The sequence below is a fragment of the Nymphaea colorata genome, chromosome 6 (assembly GCF_008831285.2).
Source record: "Nymphaea colorata isolate Beijing-Zhang1983 chromosome 6, ASM883128v2, whole genome shotgun sequence".
Lineage (NCBI taxonomy): Eukaryota > Viridiplantae > Streptophyta > Magnoliopsida > Nymphaeales > Nymphaeaceae > Nymphaea > Nymphaea colorata.
The window spans coordinates 16,765,826-16,791,572 of NC_045143.1; the positions used below are offsets into that span (position 1 = coordinate 16,765,826).

Consider the following 25,747-nt stretch of genomic DNA (forward strand, 5'->3'; position numbering starts at 1 on the left):
TTTTTTTTTTTCTTCTTCTCAATAAAGCGAGCTAAAGGGAAGCCTCGCCTTTTAGTTTTGCTTTGGTACACCTATCATTCATGTGTTTGAAAAAAATGAATGGGGATTGCCCTCTTTTTGGGACAGAGAGGTCATGTGCATTGGATCCATATAGTGTGTGTCAACATCAAGGGAATATTTTAATCTTGGTCTTGTCCTTAAAGAAAAATTTCACATATTTCTTTATCGATTTGACCTTTTTGGTATGTGATATCACACCCTTGATAGTTTATATGAGCCAGACAATATTGTACACATTGGATTTGTGGAAAAGCCAAATTGGTGCCCATCGTGATGCGTCTTTTCCCTCCAATATAACCTTTTTTTCCTTGTTATGTGTGTATTAGAGAATGAGGAAGATCCAAGAGCATACCTGTGCGCCCATCCCCTTTATGTAGGCCCGCATGTTGATTTTCATCTGTATAAGGAGGATATGATTGAGCCTTGTCAAGCATTTTAAGCCGCCAAGTTTTTCGTCCTTCTCCTTCTCTCCCATTCGAGATGTAAATTGTGTAGAATATGGTTGTTTATGCGCACTAGGAATTGGATTTGGTTGAGTTTATTAATGGAGAACGCCGAAATTTCAAAACCATATCCAAACCTTTTATGTCCAAAATGAAAATGTTGTCTTCCAGTGGACTTCTAGAAAAAAAAAAAAATTATCGTATGTTTTTTAAACTCAAGAATATTTGCGGATTTGTAATCAGGGGCACAACGTATCTCGTCGGTCGTATTTTGAATTTAATTTTTTTTGTGAATTTTGCTCGTATTTTGGATGAAATCAAGCTAAAAGTGATGCTATGAAATTGAATCCCATTCATGGACGTCCCTTGCTGAAAGGTGAAGGCGATGGGAAACAGATGCACTTGCACTAAATGAAGTAGGAAGAAGAAAAGAGGAGAAAAAAGTTGTTATCAACTCTAATTTGGATATGTATTCTTTGGGGGTGCGTTTGATGAGGAAGAGGATCTGTCTGTGATGCTTTCTACTGGTAGAAAAAGACCATTATTCAGCCAAACATGGGTGAATAAACTGCATGGATTAAGATAAAAATTTGTTCACCCTGGCTCCATATATAGAAAATAAAAGTTGTATTTCTTGTTCTATCAGGCAAAATTGTATCCAGGGATTGCTTGGCAAAAAGTAAAGTGGAAATTGCATCAAGTTACAAGGCCAACGGCTCATTCTGATTAATAATCTCCTCGTCAAGGGAAAAAAAAACATTTCAGTACTAACAATACAAGGCTTGCGAATTATCGTCGAGTTTCCTCCATTCAACGTCTTAGTTTTTTTTTTCTAATTTAAATCCAGTTATGCAGTTCAAATTTCCCTGTGTATTCTTTTTAACCAGGCAAAATTCGACGCAAACATGATGCTGACTTCTAACAGGCCTTGTCAGTCATTTTAATGCAATTTGAAGATATTAATTATATAAGAGTACCATGCTGTGGCGCTTTTAACTGACCTGTCCATTTCTGCAGTCTTAAGAACTATAGATTCCTTTTCTTGAACAAAGCAAAAGTTCTTTCCATTATTTCGTTTAAGAGGCCATTAAAGCCGATCGCTTTCACCAACAACACAATTTTCCTCAAACAACAATAATGTGTGTGTATATATATATATATATATGGGGGTGTTCTCCAAAGCTAAAAATTTAAAATCTATCATTTAAAAGACAGTCTCCACATAAGCATACGGCAGTTCTATAGAGTAATAACGGTTCATGGTGTCTTTACTGACAGATTGGTAATTTTTAATCATCCATTAGATGTGAATCCTTACATATATATATATACACAAGTGTATGGAAAAAAATAGGCTGAGTAGGTGCTGAATTTTGGACTTTCCTGCTCGATAGAAAGAGTTGGAAGCCCACTCTCTCAGCAGGTTCTCATTGGACTTGCTCAATTTTGGATGAGTAAGTATCATTAAATAACACAACTTATCGCAGTCAATTTGTCAATGGCATAAAATTAAAAGCTAATGTAGCTAGGTCTGACTTTTGGGTGATGTTGATGCCGATGTTCACTAGCAAGAAGAGTAGGTCACATCTGTGAATGTCTAACCGCATGAAGTTAGGGATGAAGAGTTGGAGCTCATTAATCTAACTAGCGTGATGTAAAAAGGGAAATAATGAAATCATTTGAAGTTGGTTTCGATTTTTATCTGTAATTTCTACCGGTGAATGGAAAAAATCGTTTCCAAAATCTTCTTGTGGTTCATTTTGTGAAACGCTAGTCTCCCTCGCCCCCATTTCCGCGAAGTTTCTTCATTCCGAGCTTTTTCTTTTTATATCGTTCGCTTTCGCTTAACGCCTACACGATAATATATAAGTTAAAAGAAACAAAAAGAACAAATTCTTAATTTAAAAATGACAAAACCATGCCATAAAAACGGTTTACTTTAGAAGATACGACGCCAAGGTTTTCTTTTTAATTTCATTTCTCAGCTATTTTTACGTATAATTGCTGTATGGGACGCGCGCCTATGGTTGCCTTAAGGAGGTCGTTTCCTTTTTCTCAAAAATTCATCGAGTTAGACATGATTTTGAGTTTGACTAAGCAATGATCTGTCCGCATGTGGCCATTGATAAGCAAAAAAAAAAAAAAGGAACCCACAGCAAAATTAAATACAAATATCACAATTATCAATTTCGAGAAGAATACGGCAAAGGAAGAACTCGAAATTAATACACTTCAATGTTTTTGTTTTCCTCGCAAAAAAAAGTTCTCAGAAGACATTTGCTTTATCAGGTGAATATATTTTAATGCATTATTTCACCGCAATAATGAAGATTTTATTATTTATATTTCTCTTAACTTGATCTTGACTCCCAAAACTTTCTGTACTATGTCATCGCCTTTAAGCTCAAAGGCTATAATGCAAGGTATATGATCAAGTTCACGAACGGCAGCATCTCTAAAAGTGTAGCTTCATAGTACTGGATTTATCCACTTTCTTTAATAATATGTACACAAATACTTCACACTGTTTCCGTTATTAATTCTTAAAAACTTTGCGCCGGATAACGATTTTCAAACTAAAGCATTTCCTATTTAAAAGTTGGCAGTGGATAGAGAGAGAGAGAGAGAGAGAGAGAGAGAGAGAGAATCCTTTGGTTGGTTGTCCTTTTGTTAGAAGGAAATTGAAAACGCTGCCTCAAGGGACATAATTTGGTGGGTTAGGGGCTTAGAAAGAAGCAAGTTTCTAGTTGATATCTCTGTGAGCACTATAAGTTTGTGTTTTAAGTAGTGAACATGGTACCTAAGTTGGTGGATGCATCGCTGCCAAAACCCTGAAGGGTAGGCTGCCTTTTAACTTTCGTTCCCAAATAATGGGTTGGTAATGTCTATCTCAACTGGAAAAAGAGTATTGAAGGCCAGTGCGATGTTACTTAGTTGAAAATGGGGTTACAGCATTTAGTATTTGCGGACCGAGTTGCTTCCTTTTCATTGAACTGAACAGTGCAAATACCAGCATGAGAGATGGGATAATTTCATGTGAGGTCGATTTCGTTAACAATTTTTCCCTCCTAAATGCCGTCCACTTCATTGGATCCTCACAAGTCCCATCAATATTAATGCAGCAAGAACGGAACAAGTACTAAAACCAGCTACCAAGTAATGCTTTTTCAGAACATGTCCCTTCATAATAAAGGCAATGGCACTCGGCCCATTTCGTCATGACGGTAGATGTCACATAGCAAAGTATAGGAGTTCATGCAACCCATGCATCCAAAGTAGTGTTGCATTTTTTTTTTTAATTCAAAAAATTGAAAAAATGGGGAAATCCAAAGAGTCTACTCATGCATGGTGATGCTCTTCAAAATACATGGTAATTTAAAATATTACGTTTTTTATATTTTCAACACTACCCCGATTGTTCAAAAGTTTTTATATATCATTACGGTCTCAAAAAAAAAAGTTAAAAGATTTTCCTTGCCAATGCAATCGCAATAGTTTTCTGCCCATCGGTTGCACCAACCGTACCAAATCTATTTTTCTTTTTGAACGTCTGGATTCAATTTCAAATTGTATATTTATCAAGTTTAATTGGCCCGCATAGATGATTATGAACCACATTGTGAACTATATATATATATATATAGTACTGCGAATAAGAAAGCAACCAATTGCAAATGTGAATTCTGCATTGGTCGACCGTACATGCAATCTCTTGATTGTGATGCGTAGTCACAAATACGAATATCATAGTTTTGTAGTTGCTATTAAGCTGCTTTCAAATCATTTATTATTTGAAATACCGTCAATTTCTCACGGCACTGCGAGCTTCCTGGCACGACTATTACATCTTTGTTTTTTATATAATATTTTTATTTTGTTCATATATTTTATATTTTTGTTTGTTTTTATGATGTGCTGAAATCGATCGATGTGATAAGTTTCGAATTAAAAAAAACCAACAAAAAAACAAATGATTTATCATACGACATTTTCCGTCGTTAGTGTGGCTGAGGTGGACATATTGCTAATAAGCCTTGCACACAAGTTGTTTCAAGGGGTTTGGCAAAGTTTTAACTGGTAAAGGCTCAGTCATTCGTTTGATTTTCAGGGGCCTGGCGTCATTTGTTTAATATTTACCTGGAATCTTAATTGATATATGACAGTATTGGAGAAGTAAAGCCACCCCTTCTCCCCAGTCCTAATGTTTAGAACCATTTTTGTTGTTTTACAATACGCCATTTAACTCAAGTGTTATATATGCTAACATTTGTAGTTCATAAAAATAACACTTATGAAGATCTATCGTCAGAGAAATATTCAAACCAACCAGCTATGCTACATCCTTTAAACCCTATTCATTTTTACCTTTAGATCCCCTTTGGGAGGCTTTATTTGAGCTCATCAAAAGTCCACTTGTGATTATAAAATGTAATTTCAATCGTAAGCTTGTTCATATTCACAAAACAAGCCAATGTATAAACAACACTGGCATAGTCTCGCATACTTTATATTTTTTATATTATAATATTTAATATTTGTAATGCATTGCATCATATATTATAAATGTAAACATTACATTTAAAAGCTGGTCTAAGGTAGCTTATATGGAGCTGGCTTTTTCAGGAATTAGCTGAACCCCGATACAACTTGCTTCTGATTCGTTTCTTCGTTCAATTCCTAGCATTATTGGAGCGAGGAAGGATGATTTTGAACCCGTATCGGGTTATGTCAGCGACTCGTAGCAACGGGAGCGGAGCAAATCGGAGCATCCAAACCGGGAAAAGACCGGTACAAGTAATGGCCGTTAGCCGAAACCCTAGCTCCGGCACTGACACCAGGTGGGCCCGGATACGCGCGGGCCCAGATGTGAACGAGAACTATCAATTGCAGTTTCTTGACGGTTTGAAGTCCGCGGGGTTAACCAACTGCAGAGGGGATGAAGGGGAGCGGGCGCGCGCCATTTAAAGAGAGTGGGGCGGCGCCAGAGGGAGGGCTCAGTTGGACGAGAGAGAGCGTCTTTGCCTTTGCAGTGACGGGTCCACCGGTATTTGCGGGATCTCCACTTGTTTCCTGCCGCATCAGAAACGCAGAACTCGCTGTTTTCCGCCGGCGATCGGCCTGAGAGACCTTGTCCCTGTCGGAGCCCGGCGTCTTTTTTTGCCCGGAAAGAGCGGGACGAGGTGAATTTCGGAGCTCTCTCTATCTCTCTCTCTCGCACAGGAAGATGAAAGACTTAGTGTAAGCTGGAGTTTGCGAAAGTCCGGCTTCATCTCAGTGGAAAAGGTGACGGCGAGGCGAAGAACTGTGACCGTTTGCGCATTCTATCGTTGCTCTCGCCGGAAAAGTAGCGGGTGAGGCGGAGGATCATGATCCTTCGGCATTACAACGTCCTTCTAGCCGGAAAGGTCGAGGAGAAGTGAAGGATCGGGGTCCGTCGACGTTTCAAAGTTTTCATTGTCAGAGAAAGTTGAGGAGACGTAAGAAGATCGCGAGTTTTTCGGGCGTTGTGGAGTTTTCTAGCCTGGAAATCGAAGGAGAGGCGGTTCGCTGGACTTTGAGTTCGAGCAATCTTACTTTCCATAACCAATAGCATGCAGTGACGTTTTGTCCTTTCTCTCTTAAAGCAAGTGCTTCTCTAGTCGAAGAATTTGTTGCCTTTGAGTATTGACGCTTAATGCTCATGTTTTCTTCCATCTATGAGCAAACTCCGAGGCGGCAAAAATGTTGCCGCTTCAAACATACATCTATAGTGGTGTAGTTTGAGTTACTTTGGGTGAGAAACTTTGGTTAACTTGGTGGAACCATCTGTCCTTGGAAGCTAGCTGTTTAATTTGGAAGAATTATTTATCTGAAGCAGGCGCGAGGTGTTCTGGTTGCATGGCAAACAACTCTGATAATTTCTGCTCCGTAGACATTTCTCTTGATGATGACGGTGTTGACCATAAATACGGTGCCTGATCTTTGAGGCAACTTCTTGATCGTTCTTGTTCTTAGGCTGTAGTTTACATTTGAATTCTGGTGCTTGGAGGAGGGACCAGAGGAATGGGACTTCTGCTGTTATCTGCAAAAGGGCCACCGATAAAACGAAGAGCTGGTTTGCGCATCAAACAGGCTGGAAGGGGTTCATATCGAGGTAGCTAGTGGCGGCCTTGCTCGAAGAAGTGAGGTTCTAAGTTTATTCCATCAGAGTAATTTAACGATTTCTTATTTAGTGGCGACTAATCCAAAAAGAGCCGGAGCGTTTTGTCCTTCTGGTACTTAGGGAATGGGGACAAGCCGGATGAGCATGTACCAGCTTTTAGGGAGTTTTTGCCAAAACAGAGGATGGAACTATGCAGTGTTTTGGAGGCTTAAGAATCAGAACAGCAAGTATGTTCTTTCCTTTCTCCTTCACCTATTATTAGTAATGGTTTTGATTGCTGTTTTCTGGCGTTTTCCATCTCTCTCTCTCTCTCTCTCCCTTTTTCTCTTTTCTTACGGTTCTTTGCCTTTTTTTTCATAATAGTTTTTGCCGTTGTTTGTGTCGATGCTTTCTGGTGTTTGCTTTCTCATATTACAGCCCGTTTTCTTCTTCTTTTGAATCTCCAGGTGAACGGTGTACCTCCATTTTTTCTTTTTCCTTTTCTAAATCTCGGGATCTTTATGTTGTTGTCTTTCCCATTTTGTCAACGTTTATTATATATGTGGATCTCTTCTTTCGTCATATTTTGGTTTTTGACAAGTTCTCTAAGTTATCTCAAGTTTGGGGGCCAAGCCACGGAGATTTTGACTGAGGCTACTGCTAACCTAATTCTGGAAGGTAGCGGAAGCAATTCAGTGGCTCTAGTATTTTTTTCGGTCCCCTACGGTTGATAAAGCATGCAATTCTTCACTTGTGTTGGTTACGGTTATTTCCATATTTTCTGCGCTTATTTTTCAAATTTTTTCTCTGCGCAGGTTGCTGACGTGCAGTGAGACTTACTTCAGTTTTCCCAAATCACCACATGTTATAAAGTTTGAAGCTAAAAAGTTTCCCTTCAATAACACAGTCAATTCTGTCGTCAACCGAATAGATGGATTTTATGGGCCTGACGTTGGAGACTCACTTGAACTGGCAGTGGCGAATATGTCACGCCTAGTGTATTATCTGGGAGAAGGGTACGCACGTTTTGATCACCATCCTTTTTTGTGAAAAGATGCCTGTTCCTCGTATTTAAGAGAGATTAGATAGTGACCTTCCGTAATTTGGTGACACAAGCATCTTCCATGGGGTATTATATGTTCTAAAGGTCATTTTTAGTTGTATCTCTTTTACTTTCCTCATTTGCTAATCACAGTCTCAACACGGTGTGATTTAAAAAAAAAAAATTGGGGCTTTGTATCTTACTGAATATCTCTTTCTAATAACAATGTAAAAAGTAGATGGAAGTATATTAAATGTCGTAATTTTCTCAGCCGGATAAAAGACATGAAGGTGCAGACTTGATGTTTTTACAGACTACAATGCAATCCGGAGATTCATTCAAGGAGATGAAATGCAGAAGGGAGAGGAAGTGGAAAAGGAAGGAACAGGGAGCTACTCATTTTCTAATAAATTCGTTAATTTGACCAAAGGAGATGGAAACAATGTGTTTAATGGTTTTCACATGTACCCTCTGACCAGCATAGTTGATGGTCTGAGGGATTGTGTCCTAGGTATTACAGCATTATGACAATGAGACTGCCTCCAAATGTCTACTTTAATTTTGGCTTGTATCCAAAATTTTGCTTCTGGTGGTTTTGGTTCTTCATGCTTGATCCATGTTAAACTTTGGTGATGAACTTCATTGTGCTCACTAGTTTTATCTTGCTTTGTATTGACTCACCGAAGAGTCAAGACCGTTACCAATGAATGCCTTGTGCATCCATATGCTGTCAGTATGTCCCAAGATTGCAACTTGCGTGTAAAATTGTTTATTTTTGTTGAGGTTGAGAGTTTGTGTATTTCCATGTGCAACCCCTCTTCTTCTTTAAACCCGGTTTCCTGAATGTAAACAAGTTTGAGTCTTTCTTGCTATTGCTTATTCTTTCCCTCATCTTTCTTTGTTCTAAGTAATTAATGGAATATTTTGCAGCTCCTTAGGTGTTACTATGTCTATTTTGATGTTAAAAAATATATGTGCATGAGATTTATGAATGCAGGTAACGGTTGTCTTTCAGGTCATTTGGTCAAATTGCAATTGCCAGGAAGCACCATTGGATTTGTTCTGGAAGGAGTTTTGGTGGCGGTGAAAATTCTACAGTGGTTGAGGTGATTGATGGTCCTGAAACTTTCATTAGAATTATATTCAACATTTTGCTGAATATTTGATGCAGTCCTAATACCTTCCCTATGTTTACAGCTTCCAGATGAATGGAAAGCACAATTCGCAGTTGGCATTAAGGTAAAGGTTTTTATTTTGGCTTGCCCTTTTCATTGTTTTCTTTATCGAGCATGTGTTACCACAATGCTTTACTGATGGATAGACTTAATAATGTTTGCAGACGATTGCACTTATACCTGTTATGCCATGTGGTCTTGTGCAACTTGGATCCTTAGAAACAGTGAGTAATCCAGCTTATATTAATTATAGTAGTAAAATACCAGTTTACATTTGCTCTTTGCTCTGGAACTATTTTTTTGTTTTAGAGGTGTATTTGAGAATAATACATCAATCCGCTTTAACATTAATAGCAAGTTTTTTCTTGCCCTCTTTCTTAATGAGTTGAATATTTTGCATTTGCATGGTGAACGTGAAACCTAAACTTTTGTTCTTTAAGAAGTAAATTCGAGTTGGAGATTCTCAAAGTGGTTCTATTATTTTATGCACTTATAAAAAAAGGAATTTTGCATTTCTGTACCTGACTTGGTGCATATATCATGATCTGAATATGCATAACTAAAATCTTTCTGATGCTGCTGCAACCATAAATATATTTGTTGGATTGTTTTGTATCTAACCTGTTTTAGCAACTTGCATCTTTGAACGTGATGTATATATTGAGAATAAGAATCATGAGTTGGCCTAGGACTTGTTTGCTGTTTTCTTGCAACTAGTTGTATTAACAAGGACAATTTGGAAAAACTTGTGACACATTTTATTTGTTTCTATGTGCACAATTCAAGGACACCAGTTGATAGCACCATGTGTTTAAAAACCAGAACAGGGGCCTTATCATGTGAAATTCTGAGGAGGAAAACCCCTCTAATTTTAACAAGATTAAGAATTAGAAGAAAAGTAGCAACCATTGACAAGAAAAATAGTACTGACCTAGTCTGTGCATGATTATCAGATGGCATTGATGAAGTATTTTGTTGTATATATTGCCTTTGTCTTATTTTGGTCAACCTAGGTGCCACTGGATAATAACAGTGTGAGGCTTTTGCTATCCAGATATGTTGGTTATTTTAGAATTTTTAGTTGGTTCATGTGGCATACTTTCTGGTGGTGATTCTCATGTTTCTATCCTGTCTCTATTGTTTTTACATCAAAATTTTATGAAGCAACCTATTTTCTAAGGTGGTCTACATCGATTCCATTGTAGGGTGCTTTATGTGAAGCATTTGCAATTGAAGCTTTTATTTTCAGGCTGCATTAAACTATTAACTCTTATTGTTACCAAACCATAGTTCTCTCATCCAAATCTAGGAGAATGGCTCTTAAAACCGTTTTCACTGCTGACTCAAAAAAACGATCAAAGGGTCTGTTGGTGTTGTCATGGTTGTCTGGTATTCACAATCATGTCTATCTTTTGTTTGTGTTGCACTTCATCACCAACTCTTCCCTTCCCTATGAAGAAGTAAATGAGGGTTTGGTCAGCTTGCAGAGGGATGGAATTTGTAAGGTGTAGAAGAAGACAAGAATGCCATCATGATGGTGATAGGCACTTGGTTCTTAGGCTTTTCTCTTCTCCAGTCGTCTCTTTTTATATCTGTAGTAATCCTTATTGTCTTGTTGTCCACCCTTGGGTGTGCTTTGCTTGTTCTGTCCGTCGGTTACAAGTAATTTTTTTTTTCCTTTTCCTAAAATAGTTTGTGCTTAACCCAGTAGTTTTCTTAATCAGTATAAACTTATTTTATTTTTCAAATTATATGTAGATATGGACACAGGCACAAAACAATTTTGAAATATATATATATATATATATATATATATATATATATATATATATATAGTGTACGGATTCAACTAGTCCCATTTTGGAACTGGACTTACTCTTTTCTTATATATATGTATAGTTCATCGAATGTGTAGGTTAAATAAACAAAGTACTAATTGTCATTCACCTTAAGAGAAAGAGAAGGAAATTGGACCATGACAACCCACTTTTGAGCCTCGATGACTAGAAATGTCATCAAGTTGGTAAGATCTGATTATGGACTGAAGCCAGATCCCTTTAGTTGGGTCTGATAGAAGAGGAAAATGAGTCGGAATCCTACTGATGAGATTCAGGGTACGTAAAGGTTGGATCCCTATTTGGTCTAGGAATTTAATTTTGAAACTGTCCAGTTCCTGTTCCAGTCAAGGAAAGTTGGACGTCTCCATTTTATGCCCTTTCTGGCTCTCTTATCTCTGCTTATTAATGCTAAAAAATGAGCGATGAATGTGGAAAAAGATAAAGAAAGATGTCTGAATTGTCAAGATTGATACATACATACATATATGTTGTCTGTGCTTGCCATAGCTAATAGTTGAATGTAGTCGGTTGGAGTAGCACCAGTGCCTGGTGCAGTATCCTGCTTAAAGATTCTGTGTTACACAGTTACCTGGCTACCCTGATTTTCTCCTTAATAAATTAATAGGAGGGAAAAGGTTAGTATGTTTGTTGTTTATGACACTGCTTCATAATCTGAAGTATCAAGATAATTTATTTGAAGCATTAATGGGTACTATTCACTATCATTTTTTCTGTGTGCTTAACAAGTTTGTGTGATTGACATGACATGTATACGTTTGACAAAGCCCTTCTGTTCTAGTTGTGTCTGCATGATTTCCTTAAATATTTGGTCTTATGACAAAACAGGTGAGCAAGGTTGTGAAGCTGGTGGGACATATTAGGTCATTATTTAGTTGTTGATATCCTATTTGGCATAGGATTTGTATTTGCTTCAGGTGGCTGCTTGTCGTGCATGTGTTTCAAGTGTTCGTGCGCTTGTCATGTATATGTTTCACAAAGTTCTACCGTTGAGCCTAATATCTTCATGTTGTGTGAAAACAGTTGGAGGAGGACATGGAGTTGGTCGAATACATTAGATTGTCATTTAGTTCTCTTCGTATTCCATCTGGCACAGGATCACCCCTTACTTCAGTTGGGTGCCTGTCTGAATTACCGACCGCTTTGCACTCTTTCATGCCCCAAATTTCTGTGTCTTCTGCTATCTCCTATGACCTTTCAGATCAAACATCTCATGCATCTCCAGAAGAGAAACATCCTGGTTTTGCTGTTTTAGATGCTGATAACAAAGAAAGGAAGCTGTCGAAAATCCATTCCTCGGTCTTGAAATTTGCAGAGGATCTTCAAATGCCTCAAAATGGTCTGTATAGATTTGGTCCTGACAGATGTTATTCTGGCAGGGAGGCAGGTGCTGTATCCAAGCCCTTGCCAAAAAAAATTGAAACTCTATCCACACAAAATTGGTTCACAGAAAGCTGTCTAGAGCAGAATCTTGCCAACAATGTCACTTTTGATCCATATTTGGAAACTGAAATATGTCTTGGTGATTCACGTCTAACCCTTCAAGAAAGTGCATCAGACCAAACTTTTGCAAATAGATTTACTTGGGGTTTATCTCAGACAATTGACGATGATAATTTCAAATTCCCAGCTAGTTCTGAACTACACAAAGCACTTGGACAGGCTGTCTATACAGGAGGAAATAATTGTTTTGGTAACAGTGCATTCGGAGATGAGGATGGATTCAGTGGTGCAAATGCCATAGTTGATCAGTTTAATTTGGAAGGCAGACTCGAGACCTTGCTTGGGGACTTTGAGGACTGGTTCATGGATGGGAACCGCTCAGAACACCTTTTAGATGCCATTGTAGCTGATACATGTCTTCTTCCTGAGAATAAAAGTCTTTCTTCTCAATCAGGTTTTGCTAAACCATCTGATAATTTGCTCATGGATTTTGATGCCTACTTTGAAATGCAAGATAGCATCATAGATTCTGCTACTGACAATGTGTGTGAGCATCCTGGAGGTGAAGATATGCAACTTAGATCGACTGATATGAAGCCATCTAGCTGTGAACGGAAAGCTGCCTGTGCCAAACTGCAAAAAACTGATACTCAGGCCGGTGTATCTCTTCTCAATTCGGATCATTGGAGTGTCTCACACAACAGTCTTGTTTCTTGGGCAGAACAATCAGCCATGACATCACCGACTGGATCATCAATTACTCTCAGCACGTTGATTGATGAAGTAAAGAAAAATCCAGCATCTGTGCTTTCTAAGAATGAAGTTAAGTTGCCAAAGATAAATAGGAAGAGGGCTAAACCTGGTGAAAGTTGTAGGCCAAGGCCAAGGGATAGACAGCAGATCCAGGACCGTATTAAGGAGCTAAGAGAGATTGTCCCTAATGGAGCAAAGGTCATAATCACTTTCAAAAAACTTTATTTGCAAGTGCATCTTCCTGACTAATTTTCTTTTCAGCACCAGTTTTAAAATTAGAAATCTTTTGTTTTGTGATGATTCAGTGCAGTATTGATGCGTTATTTGAACGGACCATCAAGCATATGTTGTTCTTGCGAAGTATTGCGAGTCACGTGGATAAGTTGAAGAATTGTACACGGCCAAAGGTATGCCTTTTCCTGGTACTAATGAGCATGTGTGTAACGAACCTGTGTAACGAACCACCACATATATTCTATAGAACTGCTCAGTTTTGTCGTTTTTGTCATTTTTTGATACTATTTTTGTTTGCTTTCATGCATGTTAAACAGCGGCAGTGTGGGAGTAACCTTGTAATGTTGGCTGAATTACTATAGAATGAATGTAACTATGTTGATATATGATAAATATGAATGTATAGATATATCCATAGATTGTATGGTTTTATGTTACTAGGTTCTGTGAAGTTCAAATCTAGAATAAATTCAATAGGCTTTTCTTGCTATATCATTTTTTTTCTCTTGACATCTTTTTTTACATATTCTCAAAATCGTACCTCGATATTATGTGTGAGCGGTTTGTTTTAAGAAGTCTCTCAAATTTAAGATGACTTTGACTAGAACCTCACATGGCTGTTAAAGATAAAACAGCTGGATTGGTGGAAAGTCTGTTAACTAGGCTTCGTTCAGTTTTTAAGATTCATTAGCCACTTTTGAGTATTACAAACGCAGATAGGGTTACACTCGGGAGAATTCTTTGTTTAGTTCAGGCCACGTTATGTGCATCCGTCATTTGTATTAAGTAATCGGCAAAATAACAAGTCCCGCATTTACACATACTTGCACTGATCAAGTGCGACGTCCACCACTTCCTGAATTAGGCTTGTTTCCGTGTTCATACCTTTGACATGATTGTGTTCTCCTCTTAATGATGACACCATCAACATTAACAATGTTTGCTATGGATCCAAGTTTGATAATGTTTCTTTCATGCAGTTGGGGGATTTAATAGATTATGGGAAGTACATTTTCAATTGTTGTCAACTGTTGTCCGGCATGCTAGGGTGTCCTTGTGATTTCCATTTTCATCTCTCCCTTTTCTTGGTGGTGCAGGTGATTAAAGAGGAGAACTCGAATTCGGAAAAGTCGAACGGTGCAAGCTGGGCTGTTGAACTGGGAAGCCAATCTGGTTCATGTCCGCTGATCGTGGAGAACCTCAGCCAGCCTGGCCACATGCTTGTTGAGGTAGTCGCTGAACTTTGTATCTGGACAACATAAATACAATTGCGAACCTTGGCTTGTGTTGCCTCCTCCTTGAGCCTTTCCAGTGTGTGCTTTCAGCATGGCCTGTGTATGATGTCAACGGTCTGCGCTTATATATGCAGATGCTTTGCGAGGAGCACGGGATATTTCTCGAAATAGCGCAGGTGATTCGAAGCTTAGGACTGACCATCCTGAAAGGAGAAATGGAGACTCGTGCCGAGAAGATATGGGCTCATTTTGTCATCGAGGTAATAAACACAAATACACCGCCCCTCTCTCCCGCTTTCCTTTGTTTTACGTATGAGATCTGTCTGACGTGGTCGAAGAACAGGTCACCAGAGGATTTCAGAGAATGGACATACTTTGGCCATTGATGCAGCTCCTACAGCCTAGAAGCAATGTGACTCTGAGCAAGTTCTAATATTTCTCTGAATATTTTAATTTTCCCCAACGGCTTTACATTTCTAGTCGTCATGCGAATTTTCGAAGTCCCAGTATTGTCTGCAGAGAGTATAGACAGGCAACTGACGTTTGTTTAGGCCAAATGAGGAGCACAGCGGGCTTTGATTGTCTTAACAATGATCCGTGTACACCTTAGAACCTAAAGGACGATTAATCTGTACTAGCTGTACATTGAAATACCTTAAAAAAGCGACATGGATCAATCTGTATATTCGTGCCGTTGGCTTCTATTTTCTGAATATAAAGTCTCTACTAACCAGTTATAACTGGGGGAACCAAAAGAATTGGCTTGTTTGCATGTCTGCAGTTTCACGTAGGAGCCTCAGCCAGCAGCAATGTGTGCCACCACCCGCACGCTAGGTTCCGTGGACGATATTCACTTATCTGAACTTGACATGGTATGCCCCGGTTGATGGTGTCGCCCAAACCAAGCTATGTTTAAGAAGACAAAAAGATTTTAGCCTTCCTGCGGAGAATATTATGTAACAAAGAGCCAGTCTCTGACCAAATACCTGACCATACTTGTTCCATCCCCAACACAACACCTCGCCCTCCTCTGCAATAATGCAAATTTTATAAGATTTACCACAGCACTGAGCCGGCCAAACAGATTCGATGGGAACATTTTTTGAACTTTCTATGTTATAGGTCTTTGTTAGTAAGGTTGCATCTCTCTGTTGAAGCTCTTCTGACCATATTGACAGAAATTTATCAACAGGCATAAGTAGTCATAGGAATCATGCAAATCTTATGTAAGTGTGATAGATCATACTAACGCTAAATAACCAAACCTTCGGTCAAACTTTTATCGCTAAATTATATTGACATGTACGATAACTTCAATACATTTTCTTTTTCGAATTTTATTAATGGGCACAAGTTACCAAAGGAATTACGCGAACTTGATTGCAACGGAACTAATCTAAGTAACACGTTGAATGTATAGACGTTTAAACCAACAGAAAAATCATGACCATTTTTACAAACAAATCATTTGTTCCTGTCAATTATTTTCACGTATTTTTCGCCCAACCTTTTATTGTTAGATTATATTGACATGTACGGTAACCTCAATACATTCTTTTTTCTTCAAAATTTTATTAACAGGCACAATTTCGCAATAGTTTGTCGTTTGAAAGTTGAAACATGCTGCATTCCCATGAGGAACGTAAAGAAGAGCTAGCTTTCCTTTTGGAAATGTTTGCGGAAGGCCCTCTATCAGGCCTCTAAAAGCGTTGATGGTTTCTAAATTATTTTAACAGATGGCAAATGAATTTCACGTTAGTTCAAGATGAGCGTAGGAAGATTTTTGTGGACCACATTAAGTCGTAAAAAAATTGCTAAATCTAGAAACCAACCCTTTTTCTGGATATGCACAAACAGTAGAACAAGATTACGGGCCATTCAATAGTTTATGAGCATGGTGTAACCAAACCAGGAGAGCCCCATTATTACAAAGCATAGTTACAAATATCAATCTCGGAATTTCACAAGGTCAGTTTAGGAAGGTGTTTTTTATATCTTTTCTGGAGAGATCTCAAAAAAAAAAAACTCGAGAATATAAGAAATAACATATAAAAATAATAAAAAATTATGAAATTATGAGTCAATAATTTACTTATAAAAAATATGGCCACACATTTAACACAGTTTATGCTACTGACTAAAGATCTTTCAGGTATTGCCAGTTTACCTGTAACAATGGCACTGTGTCGTGCGCCACATGAAACTACTTTGGCGTGCTTGCTTTCCAAAGAAGGGGCCAGCAGAAGCCTAGGAAGAGTCTAGTGCAATCAAAGAAACTGATTCATGAGGGATTTAAAGACGTCTAATTGTCACAACGAAGAGATAACCGTCTAAGAGTGGTACTACCTCAGCTTGGTCGTTGCCGGTTCCAAGTTGGCCGAACTGGTTCCCACCAAAAGCATGTACTTGGCCGTCAACGGATATGCAGACTGTATGCCACAACCCTGCTGAGACCCCTCCAATTCCAATGCCCAAAAGAGATGACACAAGAGTAGGGCTAAGCTCATCATCCTTGCTTCCTTGTCCACACTGAGCCAAGTTAAACGCCATTAGCAAACTTCCGACTCGAGCTGGAAGCTGACTCCATTCTGGGGCTGGTCATGTCAGCCCGAGTTAGATTCTTATCAGGGGCTTCATGAACGAATAACATCAAATAAATATGCAATAACACTATTCACCTCAACAGTTTGACCTGTGAGCTAATGTAGAGATGAGTCCATATGAATGCGATATGGAATTTTATTTTGAAAATAGGAACAATTACAATTATATTGTAAGAACAGAAACATGCTAAAGGTAATTAGTCTTCAAAACTTGAAAATGCACCATGAACTGTACGAACCATATTGAGCTTGCACGACACCGAACAGGATGCACAAAAGTTTGATAAAAGTAGACACGCACCTGTCCGTGTAATCCCCAACCAAAAGTTAGCAAAGTACCAGCATCTGTCACAAGAAAACTCATTAGCGTGTCCACAGAAAAGATCCACATGAATTATTTGGTAAAGTCATGATTCTTCGGGCCGAATATACTGTTTGTAACCTAATCAACAAAAAACATGCAACTTACTATTAATAGAAATATGCTAGAGGCCTTTTTTCTTAAAATATTTTAAAATCCATAAACTGCATAAAAGTTAAACTCTGCATCAAATTGAGAAACACTAACTTCAAAAGCCACCAAAAAGAGCTCTTATAACCACTTCGATTATAGAGAACATGCAATAAGAAACCGAAAGAATCCTGTCAGATGCTCACCGGTCACTACAGCACTATGCCGTCCTCCACATGCAATGGCCTTAACATAGGTTCCTGGAACCTTGTAGATAACGGTATCAGGAGCCATACCTCCTCTAAACACTGACGTCCTTTCTCTGCAGTAAGAAGAGGTCTCAACACAAGTAATCGGTTGAGGAGAGGATACCATCCGGATCCGAGAACCCAAGCCTAGTTGACCTTCCCCTCCATAGCCCCAGCCCCAAACCTGACCCATATCTGCTTTTGGAAAACAGATCAAATCAGCCTTCCTTGATTTTAATGAAGTATATTTTTAGACAGGTGACATACTAATAATCAAGGTTTCAACCACTAAAAGAAATTACTGCAACAGTGCAACTTCTCAAGAACAAGCTACAGAACTGCTTGCTTCAAACTAAATTCCATATTGAACCACTATTAAGTCACAGTACCAGATAATGCCAATGTATGCCTTCCACCAGCAGCAACTGTGGCAATTCTAACTCCTGGACTAAATGAAACTAAGCATGGAACGGTAGATATAGCTTCATGGGTAACTGTGCTTGAGCTCTCTGAAGTGCCCTTTTTTTCCCGTAATCTTTTCTGCTCAATGGCTTCCTGCCTGACTTGCGAAGTGGAGCTCACTGCAATAAGGCTCATTACTTAAGCCAGACAGAATCAACATTGATGGTGCTAAGAAGACAAAAAAAGCAGCAGCCATAAATTCACCTTGCTCGACTAGTGAATCATTGTGCCTTTGTGTGACATTTTTCTCCAGGTTTTCTCTAATTGACTGATCTTCCATAACTTTACCAGTTGGTACACATTCCTTCCAACCCCATGTACAGACATCTCCATTTACTAAAAATTTGGACATTTTATTAGTATTCCAAATGAAAAAAAAAATTGAAGAAGAGGAGAAGAAAGGGAAAAAAATCCACTACCTGTGACAGCAACACAATGAGCCCAACTGGCAGCAGCCTTTATGATGGCAGCCTCTGTAGGAAGAGGAAATGGTTCCGGCATTTCCTAAATGTAATCAACAGATGGGTATGTGAGGAAATCTTTGATAGCAATAATATGTAAGTATACACTCACCATTTTTTTTTCTCAGTTACCACAAATGTAGTAGTGCATGAGGGAGATTGACGCCTCGAACACTTAAATTTCCTACTAGGGCATCCTGTCCCCACCCTCCTCCTCCTCCTCCACCTCCTCCTCATGTATTCATTTTGTCTTTTCCTTCCCTGCCAGATGGCCCACAGGCCACAACATCCAAAAGATATCCAATCGTGGGAAACTGAAAATTCCCAAATGAAATCTTGGGTGACTATGGTTGGGGCCTTCTACTAGGGATGCCAAACAATGGGATTCAGGTTGGACATGGAAATTACAATATCTGACTTGTGAATGTTACTTAATTTGGTTCAGGATTTGAATTCAGATTTCAATATGTAAAATTGAAAATTATATCCAGATTTTCACGGGTAACTGGAATTGGATATTCATAAAATCAGGTGAAAACCATGCATGATGTGAATCTTCTTGCAGGATCCAATTACTTGAAGACAGATTCAGAACAAATATTGGATCACATCCTACCTTCTTCCATGGATGAGGAGCTTCCTGCTCTTGAAAGGACGGGGGTGGGTGATTGCCTTTAGATAGTGATTCCTCAGGCAAACTACAACAGGACACTAGAGCCATTCTGGTGATTAGCTGTCAGATGCTTCATGAGCACGTTGTTGATTGAAGACCAATATCGATCAGGAGGTTTACATTTAATGAACTCCATAAACTATGGGCTGCACTTGAGGAGTGTTTGTTGATTAAGGTTTTAAATGAAGAACCCAAAGTCATATCAAGGAAACAAGCATCGAGAGTAGCAGGCGAAGCTATTGGTAGCATGTCGTTGCCTGTTGGATGCATAATGGAAAACATAAAAATCTCTCAGGGCTCTGTGATGGCTAAGAATATCTGGTCTCAAAATGACCACTGGAATACAAGTCTTGTTAAAGCTTCCATATCCATGAAAAGAGGACTTCTAGAGATTGACAAAGCTACCTCGGGCTTGACTCAAAACAGGCATGCACAAATCTAGATGGGAACCAAATTGGAGTTTAGGCCCAGCGTGGAAATTGATCTGGAAATTGCAGAAGGGAGAGTTCTTGCTCATCTTATCATCTATGAGGGTATATTCAAGTTCGGCAAGTGTGAGGTGAACTCTCATCCATCATAGCCATGCTCAATTGAATTATCCAAAGTTCAGGTGGCTGTTGAAGAAGAGCAATCTTCCTATGTTGATTGGAGGGGCAGTAAAAGTGATGGATATTTTAGTCCTTCAGGAGGAAGACATGAATTTCTCAAAGGAAGCAAAAGGGAAGGGCATCAGTCCCTTTGATCAATGTTTAAGAGAATAAGGCGAGAGGGTAAAATTTGTCTTCTTCTTCAATGAAGACATCAGGTGGCCCGTTGGGAGTAAGCAAGCTGGAGAATGCTCAAGTAAGGCTGTTTGCACCTCTGAGGGGATGAATCCAGATTCTGAATCTCCCCTCCATCCATTTAATTTCCATTGAGATTTTCTTGCTCATCTCCTCAAAGTTGGCAGCTTGAGGAAGTCTACCATTCCTTTGGCCGACAGAACCAAAGACTGACATGGGTGGAACAAATTGACTACTGCTCAAAATGTTAGGAGAATCGGGCACAGGAGATGTTGACCCCCTAGGTCCCTTAAGGTATTTCCACTTTAACTTCGTCTTCTTACAAGTCTGATCACTTGGCGAGAGGAAAAGGCTCAATCAATATTTGGCTAAAAACCCACACAGGCATAGATCTACTGTGGGAACTTTAGTCTCAAAAAACCATGAGGTAGAGGCCACAATTGCTGAAACAACAAGTGATTAAGATTGTCTAGGAGAATACTAGGTAGCTGATGAGAAAGCCAAACATGACCTCTCCAGACTTCTCCAGGAAATCAAATATAGTTGCTTCCAATTCAAGCCTATCAAGCCAAAAATTAGCCAAATTTGTATAGCTTCTACATATGGAAGCCTCATTGTATCAAGCCATGGTTCATTCTCAAAGGAGGTCAACAGAATTTTTTCCATGCTCTGTGAGGAAATAGAGTCAAGGGACCAATTTATTTCAGTAGGTGAATACGTCCCCATAAACTTTAAGTTAGATCAGGGGCTTTAACCATCCTTAGTAAGAGAATTACAGACTGTGGTTTAACTCTTTCCTAGATTGAAGACTTTAATGCTGTCTTTTTCTAAGAGAAGCCTGAGAGGCCGGCTAGGTTAAATCATGCAGGAAATTCTGCAAATTCTTTTTACACTCCAATTTTGTGGTTTATAAATGATAGTAACAACCAGGAGAATGTTGGTTCACCTTGTTGAGAGGCAGGCAGCAGCGTCAAAGAGCAATTGAGGGATTCTTGTATTGGGGGTCAGAGTTGAATACTCTAAAGCTACTTTCCACTAGCCGTACTAGTGATGTAAGGTAGCTTCTATCCGAACCTGTATATTGTAGCAATTGTACTCTTTGACTGTTTGTCCAAATAAATGTAGGACACCCACCTCCTGTATGTCTGTATGGAATAATAATATGAAAGTATGTAGACGATGACAACCCATAAAAGCTGTTTCTTCAAGAAATATTGTTTGACTACTCTGAAAGGGTTTTGAACAAAAATATGAAACAATAAGTAAAAGATTTCTCCAATAGAATAAAAAGAAGCCGTTAATTTTAGAAAGGATAAATTAGGAAAAGGAGACATACTCCTAGTCCAGCCTAATACCGAAGATAATAGAATGCAGAAAAAAGGCCCCGTAAAACGTGAGCTAGCTTCAGGATTATTAGTGCCATATAAAGAGAGCAAGTTGCCAAAGGGAGGTAAATCACTAAAGTTCAACATGAAGGTAAGTTTCTGTTAGAGGAATATAACAAACAAAATAATAAAATAGGCACTGATAAATGAACACAAAATAATTGGAAAACCATGATAAGGATTGTATTAGTACCTCATGCTTCCCTGCAACCACATAGCTTTGGCCTAGACTATTTGTGGAGCCCCATGTGTTGAGCTTTCCAGATTCTAACAATAACAAATTACAAATGATCAATTTAAAAATATATACAGGTCCCGAATGGCAACGAATGCATTACCACTGGGGACTCATGAACCTGAACGATATTTCAGTTGCATCTCTTTTTAGGTCCCTTTTTTTTAAACGAGAAGTTCAACCCGATAGAATTTTCGGTCTGAAGTTTGAAAAATTATTGGTGGAAGACATGTTTTATATATAAATCAAACTAAACCCAAAGATGCAGGGGTTTTATCCTAAAAAGGAAAGTGTGAGAAGATTCCTGAGCAAAGATGGTCAGTAGGACAGCTCCACACAGAAGGACAAGTAGAATACCTGATCGGAGTTTAAATTCTAGGCAAAGCAACCACATCTCCAGGAAGGACATGAGATATCTTCTCCAGATGACTCTCAAACATGTTCAAGTGACTCATTTCAATCAAAAGGAAAAATGAAAGAGAAATAGCTGAACGCATCAAGATCTGAAAAAGTTTGATGCTGACTATCAAAACCATGAGAACTTCTCTAGGAAATGCTTCTAGCGACAAAAGGAACTTCACAACACAAGGCTGCTTCAGAATAAAAATGAACAGGCCTGAACTCATGCAATGACACTCTACACCTAATTAGGAACTATTGGCTTAACCTCAATATTCAATATTCGCATCCAGCGTGGATCAGAAAAATGAAAAGGTCTATGAATAAAAGTAGGCTAGGGAAACCTTTTTCATGAAGCAGTCTTACATAAAACCGTCCGCAAGTGATAAAAAACATCAAATGTGCATAGAGAATGTGTGCTTGCAGAAGATTGAAGTCAGTTTTAGGAAGCCAGAAGAAACAAAGGATGAAGCTAAGAAATCACTAATTTATCAGCAACAATGAAAACGTTCCAGAAATCGATGAAGTGATCCTTCATTGTATACAAAAGCCTACAATGTGATGAACACCGAAATTATGTCATCCGCCAAGCTTCTTGAAAAGAAAACCTTGAAATGGAAAAAATAATTAAAAAAAACTTTTTGACATGAAGCACCTGCAAAAAAAAATCCACTTGATCATCTTCCTAACCGTCCTCCAAAACAACTATTGCTCAAATAGACATTGTTGTTAAAGATGTTCACAAAAAAAAAAAAATCACAAAATCAAGAAAGTAAAACTGCAGAGCTCAAGGTCACACACACTTCTAAGAGACTAGACTTCATCCAATCGAACGATCCACAAAGAAATTTGAGAAATATGCAGCCACGAGGACCCACTTCCAAACGGACTAAAACTGAGCTAGCAAGAGAAACTTCTTCGAATTAACAGAGACGAATCCACAGAAAATTATCAGACCTGTGACTTCTGACAAGGAGCGGAAAAAGAAAGAAAAATGCTGCTGCGACGAGTGCAAGAAGATCGGAAGAGTTACTAAAGATCTCTATCTCGCAGTCGTAGACCCCCGCTGAACACGTCCATCATGGGATCTCCGGCGGTTTCTAGCACTAGCTCCGGCGACAAGATCGGCGCCTCATCGGCACCTGGGACCCTGGGAGCGGGTGGTACCCCACATTTAACTCCACGCCTTCCCTCATCCGCTCTTCACATCGTCGTTCTTGCAGTTCGCTACGCGGACCCCACCCCACTCTCATCTGCTCTGCCAACCGTCGTCCTTGGCGGGGCGCCACGCGGATCAAAGTCCCGACCTTCTTTGCGACGTGGCAAAATCTTGACCGGAAGATTAGTTTTCAGAAGTCACGAGTTTTGCATCACTCCTCGGGGCTCGGGTCGGAAGGCATGACGGATCTGATCGCTCGGATCTAAACTTTAGGAGGATAAATGATGGGGTTACACTTATGAATTATTTTATTGTTTTCAAAATTGAATTTAGGCAATTTGAATACAAGCACCATTACATTAATATAATTTTTATATAAAGGTGAAATAAATTATATTTTCTATTTTATAGTATATACATTTACAAGAAATATATATTTAAAATAAGATAAATATAACATATAATCATAAATCAGTATATATTTATTTAAAACTACACGTATATGCTTGTAGATTTAGTTGCATGCACTATATTCAATGTACAACAAAATCAGACATTTCATTTGGGTGGTCTACCTAACTTGCCGTCCTTGAGAAATATTGTTATCCTATTTTAGTTTAAATACTAATTAAAAAATAAATAATAAAATTAACTGAAATAAACCCTAATAACTAAAAATGCTTACACATAACTCTCCTTGAAGTTGATAATTTATCAAAACAGAAAATGTAAGATCAACTATATGCAAATTTATGTATGTTGTCTGATAATAAATTTTTCGTTGTTCGCCTCAAGTAATGAGGACGAGTGTCTCTTTCAAATGCAATATTACTTAATTATTGTCATTTTGGCGATCCTTTTCCAGCACGCGCTGAGGAAAAAGTTGCACGATGGGGTGCTTGTGTCCCCCACCAGACCAGCGGTAGCCAATGAAATTAGAATTCAAATATTTTGTGTCACCTGCTGGCCGGAAACTTGACATGCCAATCTTTTGTGGACACGACGCTAAGCCAATCTATTTATAATACTTAAATGGTCTGATTGCACTTTATTTTATAAAAAACTTTGCCGATTTTACCTTTTATTATGAGTTGAATATAGTAAGATTAATTGACTGTCGTTATAGTAACGCACTATTCAAACACAGAGTCATAGAATTGGAACCAGGCGTGGAATCAAAGAAGCTGTTCTTTCAGACCTTCAATCGTTTAAAAATAAAGCTCCATAAAAGAGAAGGAAATCAATAATCACCGAGTTGTTTATAGTTAAGCCTCCGAACGAGAATTATAGCGAACAGAACAACAGAAAATCTACTCTGTTTCGTGAAGGAGATTCAGCTATAAAATAATGGATGACAAATTAAAGCAAAATCGTATCCAAAATGAAAAAAAAAAAAAAAACAAAACTGACATGGAAGAAGCACCCGGGGAACAATGAATAAATAAATCAGTCCACATCAACTTTCGCTGATCAATGGAGATTGCAGTCAAAGGACTTCACAACAAAAACCATCACCGGATCAAGATTCAAGAGAGGGAAAATGCGGAGCTCCAAGTCACAAGCTTCCAGTGGAAGTAAAGTTCATATTAGTACTGTGATCCACGAAGCAATATGAGAAGCATTTATGGGGCCAAGCGGAGAGCCTTCAAATAGAGAAAAACTGAGGCAAGCTACAGAAACTTCTATCAATCAACAGAGACGAATTCACTAAGAATAACCAGATCCGCGACCTTTAAACACTCCTAAAAAGAAGCTGACGAAGAAAGAAGGAAGCTAGACGCGATGACTAAAGCAAGGATATGAGAATCGTTACCGGAGATCGCTACCGCAAAGCCGCAACCCCCGCCACACACGTCTACCAACGGGTCTCCCGCGGTCTCTGGCACGGGCTTTGGCGACAAGATGGGCGCCATGTGGGGCGACGCCCCCGGGAGGTAACCCCACATGAATACCATGGCCTTTTTCCCCCTTCCACCCCCGCTTTCTCCTCCTCCTTCGACGACCATCATCTCTCTCTCTCCCTCCCTGTTTCTTTTTCTCCTTTGCTCTGCGTCTTCTTCTTTGCCGCCACTCCCTTTTTGTAGTAGAGTTGGAGAGACGTGGAGACGAAGGCGTATCATTTCCCTGACGTTTGGGCCTGCAGGGTGGCTCAGAACTGCGCTTGTAGATTCACCACCTATCGACGCGCCGCTCGTGGGATTGCTTATGCGTGGTTCGGGTAGCACAGGGTAGAGCCAGTTTCATCGGACTGCATTGTGGATCGGATCATTCATTGCAATCAAACCCAATCAAGATCCGGATCAAGACCCTGTTGGTTAGTGGATTCAGGCCAATCATGAGTAGGTGGACCTGGATCCGAAACTTGATAAGGTAGGTCCTCTTAGGTAAACCGACTCGAGCCCACCTTGGCTCTGCCTCTTTGCCTCCATCCATGGTCGCCTGAGTCCACTATTTCGAAGAAGAAGAGTCGAAAAACATCCATGTGGGAAGGAAAGCTATGAAAACAATTTCTTCATGTGGAGTATGA

General features: G+C 39.1%; 2 protein-coding genes across 5 annotated transcripts; one reads left to right on the plus strand and one right to left on the minus strand.

The window, feature by feature from the left end:
* The first annotated feature begins 5,459 nt into the window (after nt 1-5,459).
* LOC116255710 (transcription factor bHLH155-like) lies at nt 5,460-14,996 on the plus strand. 2 transcript variants are annotated; one of them, XM_031631631.2, is made up of 10 exons: nt 5,460-6,872; nt 7,440-7,640; nt 8,682-8,772; nt 8,864-8,905; nt 9,006-9,065; nt 11,721-13,091; nt 13,199-13,300; nt 14,225-14,356; nt 14,497-14,622; nt 14,706-14,996. In XM_031631631.2, the coding sequence occupies exons 1-10, from the start codon at nt 6,769-6,771 to the stop codon at nt 14,793-14,795; spliced, it is 2,319 nt and encodes a 772-aa protein (XP_031487491.1). In that variant the 5' UTR covers nt 5,460-6,768; the 3' UTR covers nt 14,796-14,996. The 2 variants fall into 2 exon arrangements, with proteins under 2 accessions (XP_031487491.1, XP_031487490.1); XM_031631630.2 differs by having other exon boundaries at nt 5,461-6,872; nt 14,497-14,996.
* On the minus strand, nt 14,782-25,286 carry LOC116255711 (ultraviolet-B receptor UVR8-like). 3 transcript variants are annotated; one of them, XR_007573529.1, is made up of 12 exons: nt 25,034-25,286; nt 21,621-21,694; nt 18,546-18,630; nt 18,331-18,462; nt 18,054-18,245; nt 17,623-17,859; nt 17,267-17,310; nt 16,709-16,891; nt 16,530-16,620; nt 15,349-15,392; nt 15,094-15,268; nt 14,782-14,875 (listed from the first exon to the last, which is right to left on the minus strand). XR_007573529.1 is itself a non-coding variant. In XM_031631633.2 (11 exons), exons 1-11 carry the CDS (start codon nt 25,227-25,229, stop codon nt 15,146-15,148), a joined length of 1,401 nt encoding a protein of 466 aa, XP_031487493.1. In that variant the 5' UTR covers nt 25,230-25,285; the 3' UTR covers nt 15,004-15,145. The 3 variants fall into 3 exon arrangements, 2 of the variants coding, with proteins under 2 accessions (XP_031487493.1, XP_049934150.1); XM_031631633.2 differs by lacking the exon at nt 14,782-14,875 and having other exon boundaries at nt 15,004-15,268; nt 25,034-25,285; XM_050078193.1 differs by lacking the exons at nt 14,782-14,875; nt 21,621-21,694; nt 25,034-25,286 and adding an exon at nt 18,700-18,848 and having other exon boundaries at nt 15,004-15,268.
* Nucleotides 25,287-25,747: the final 461 nt, after the last annotated feature.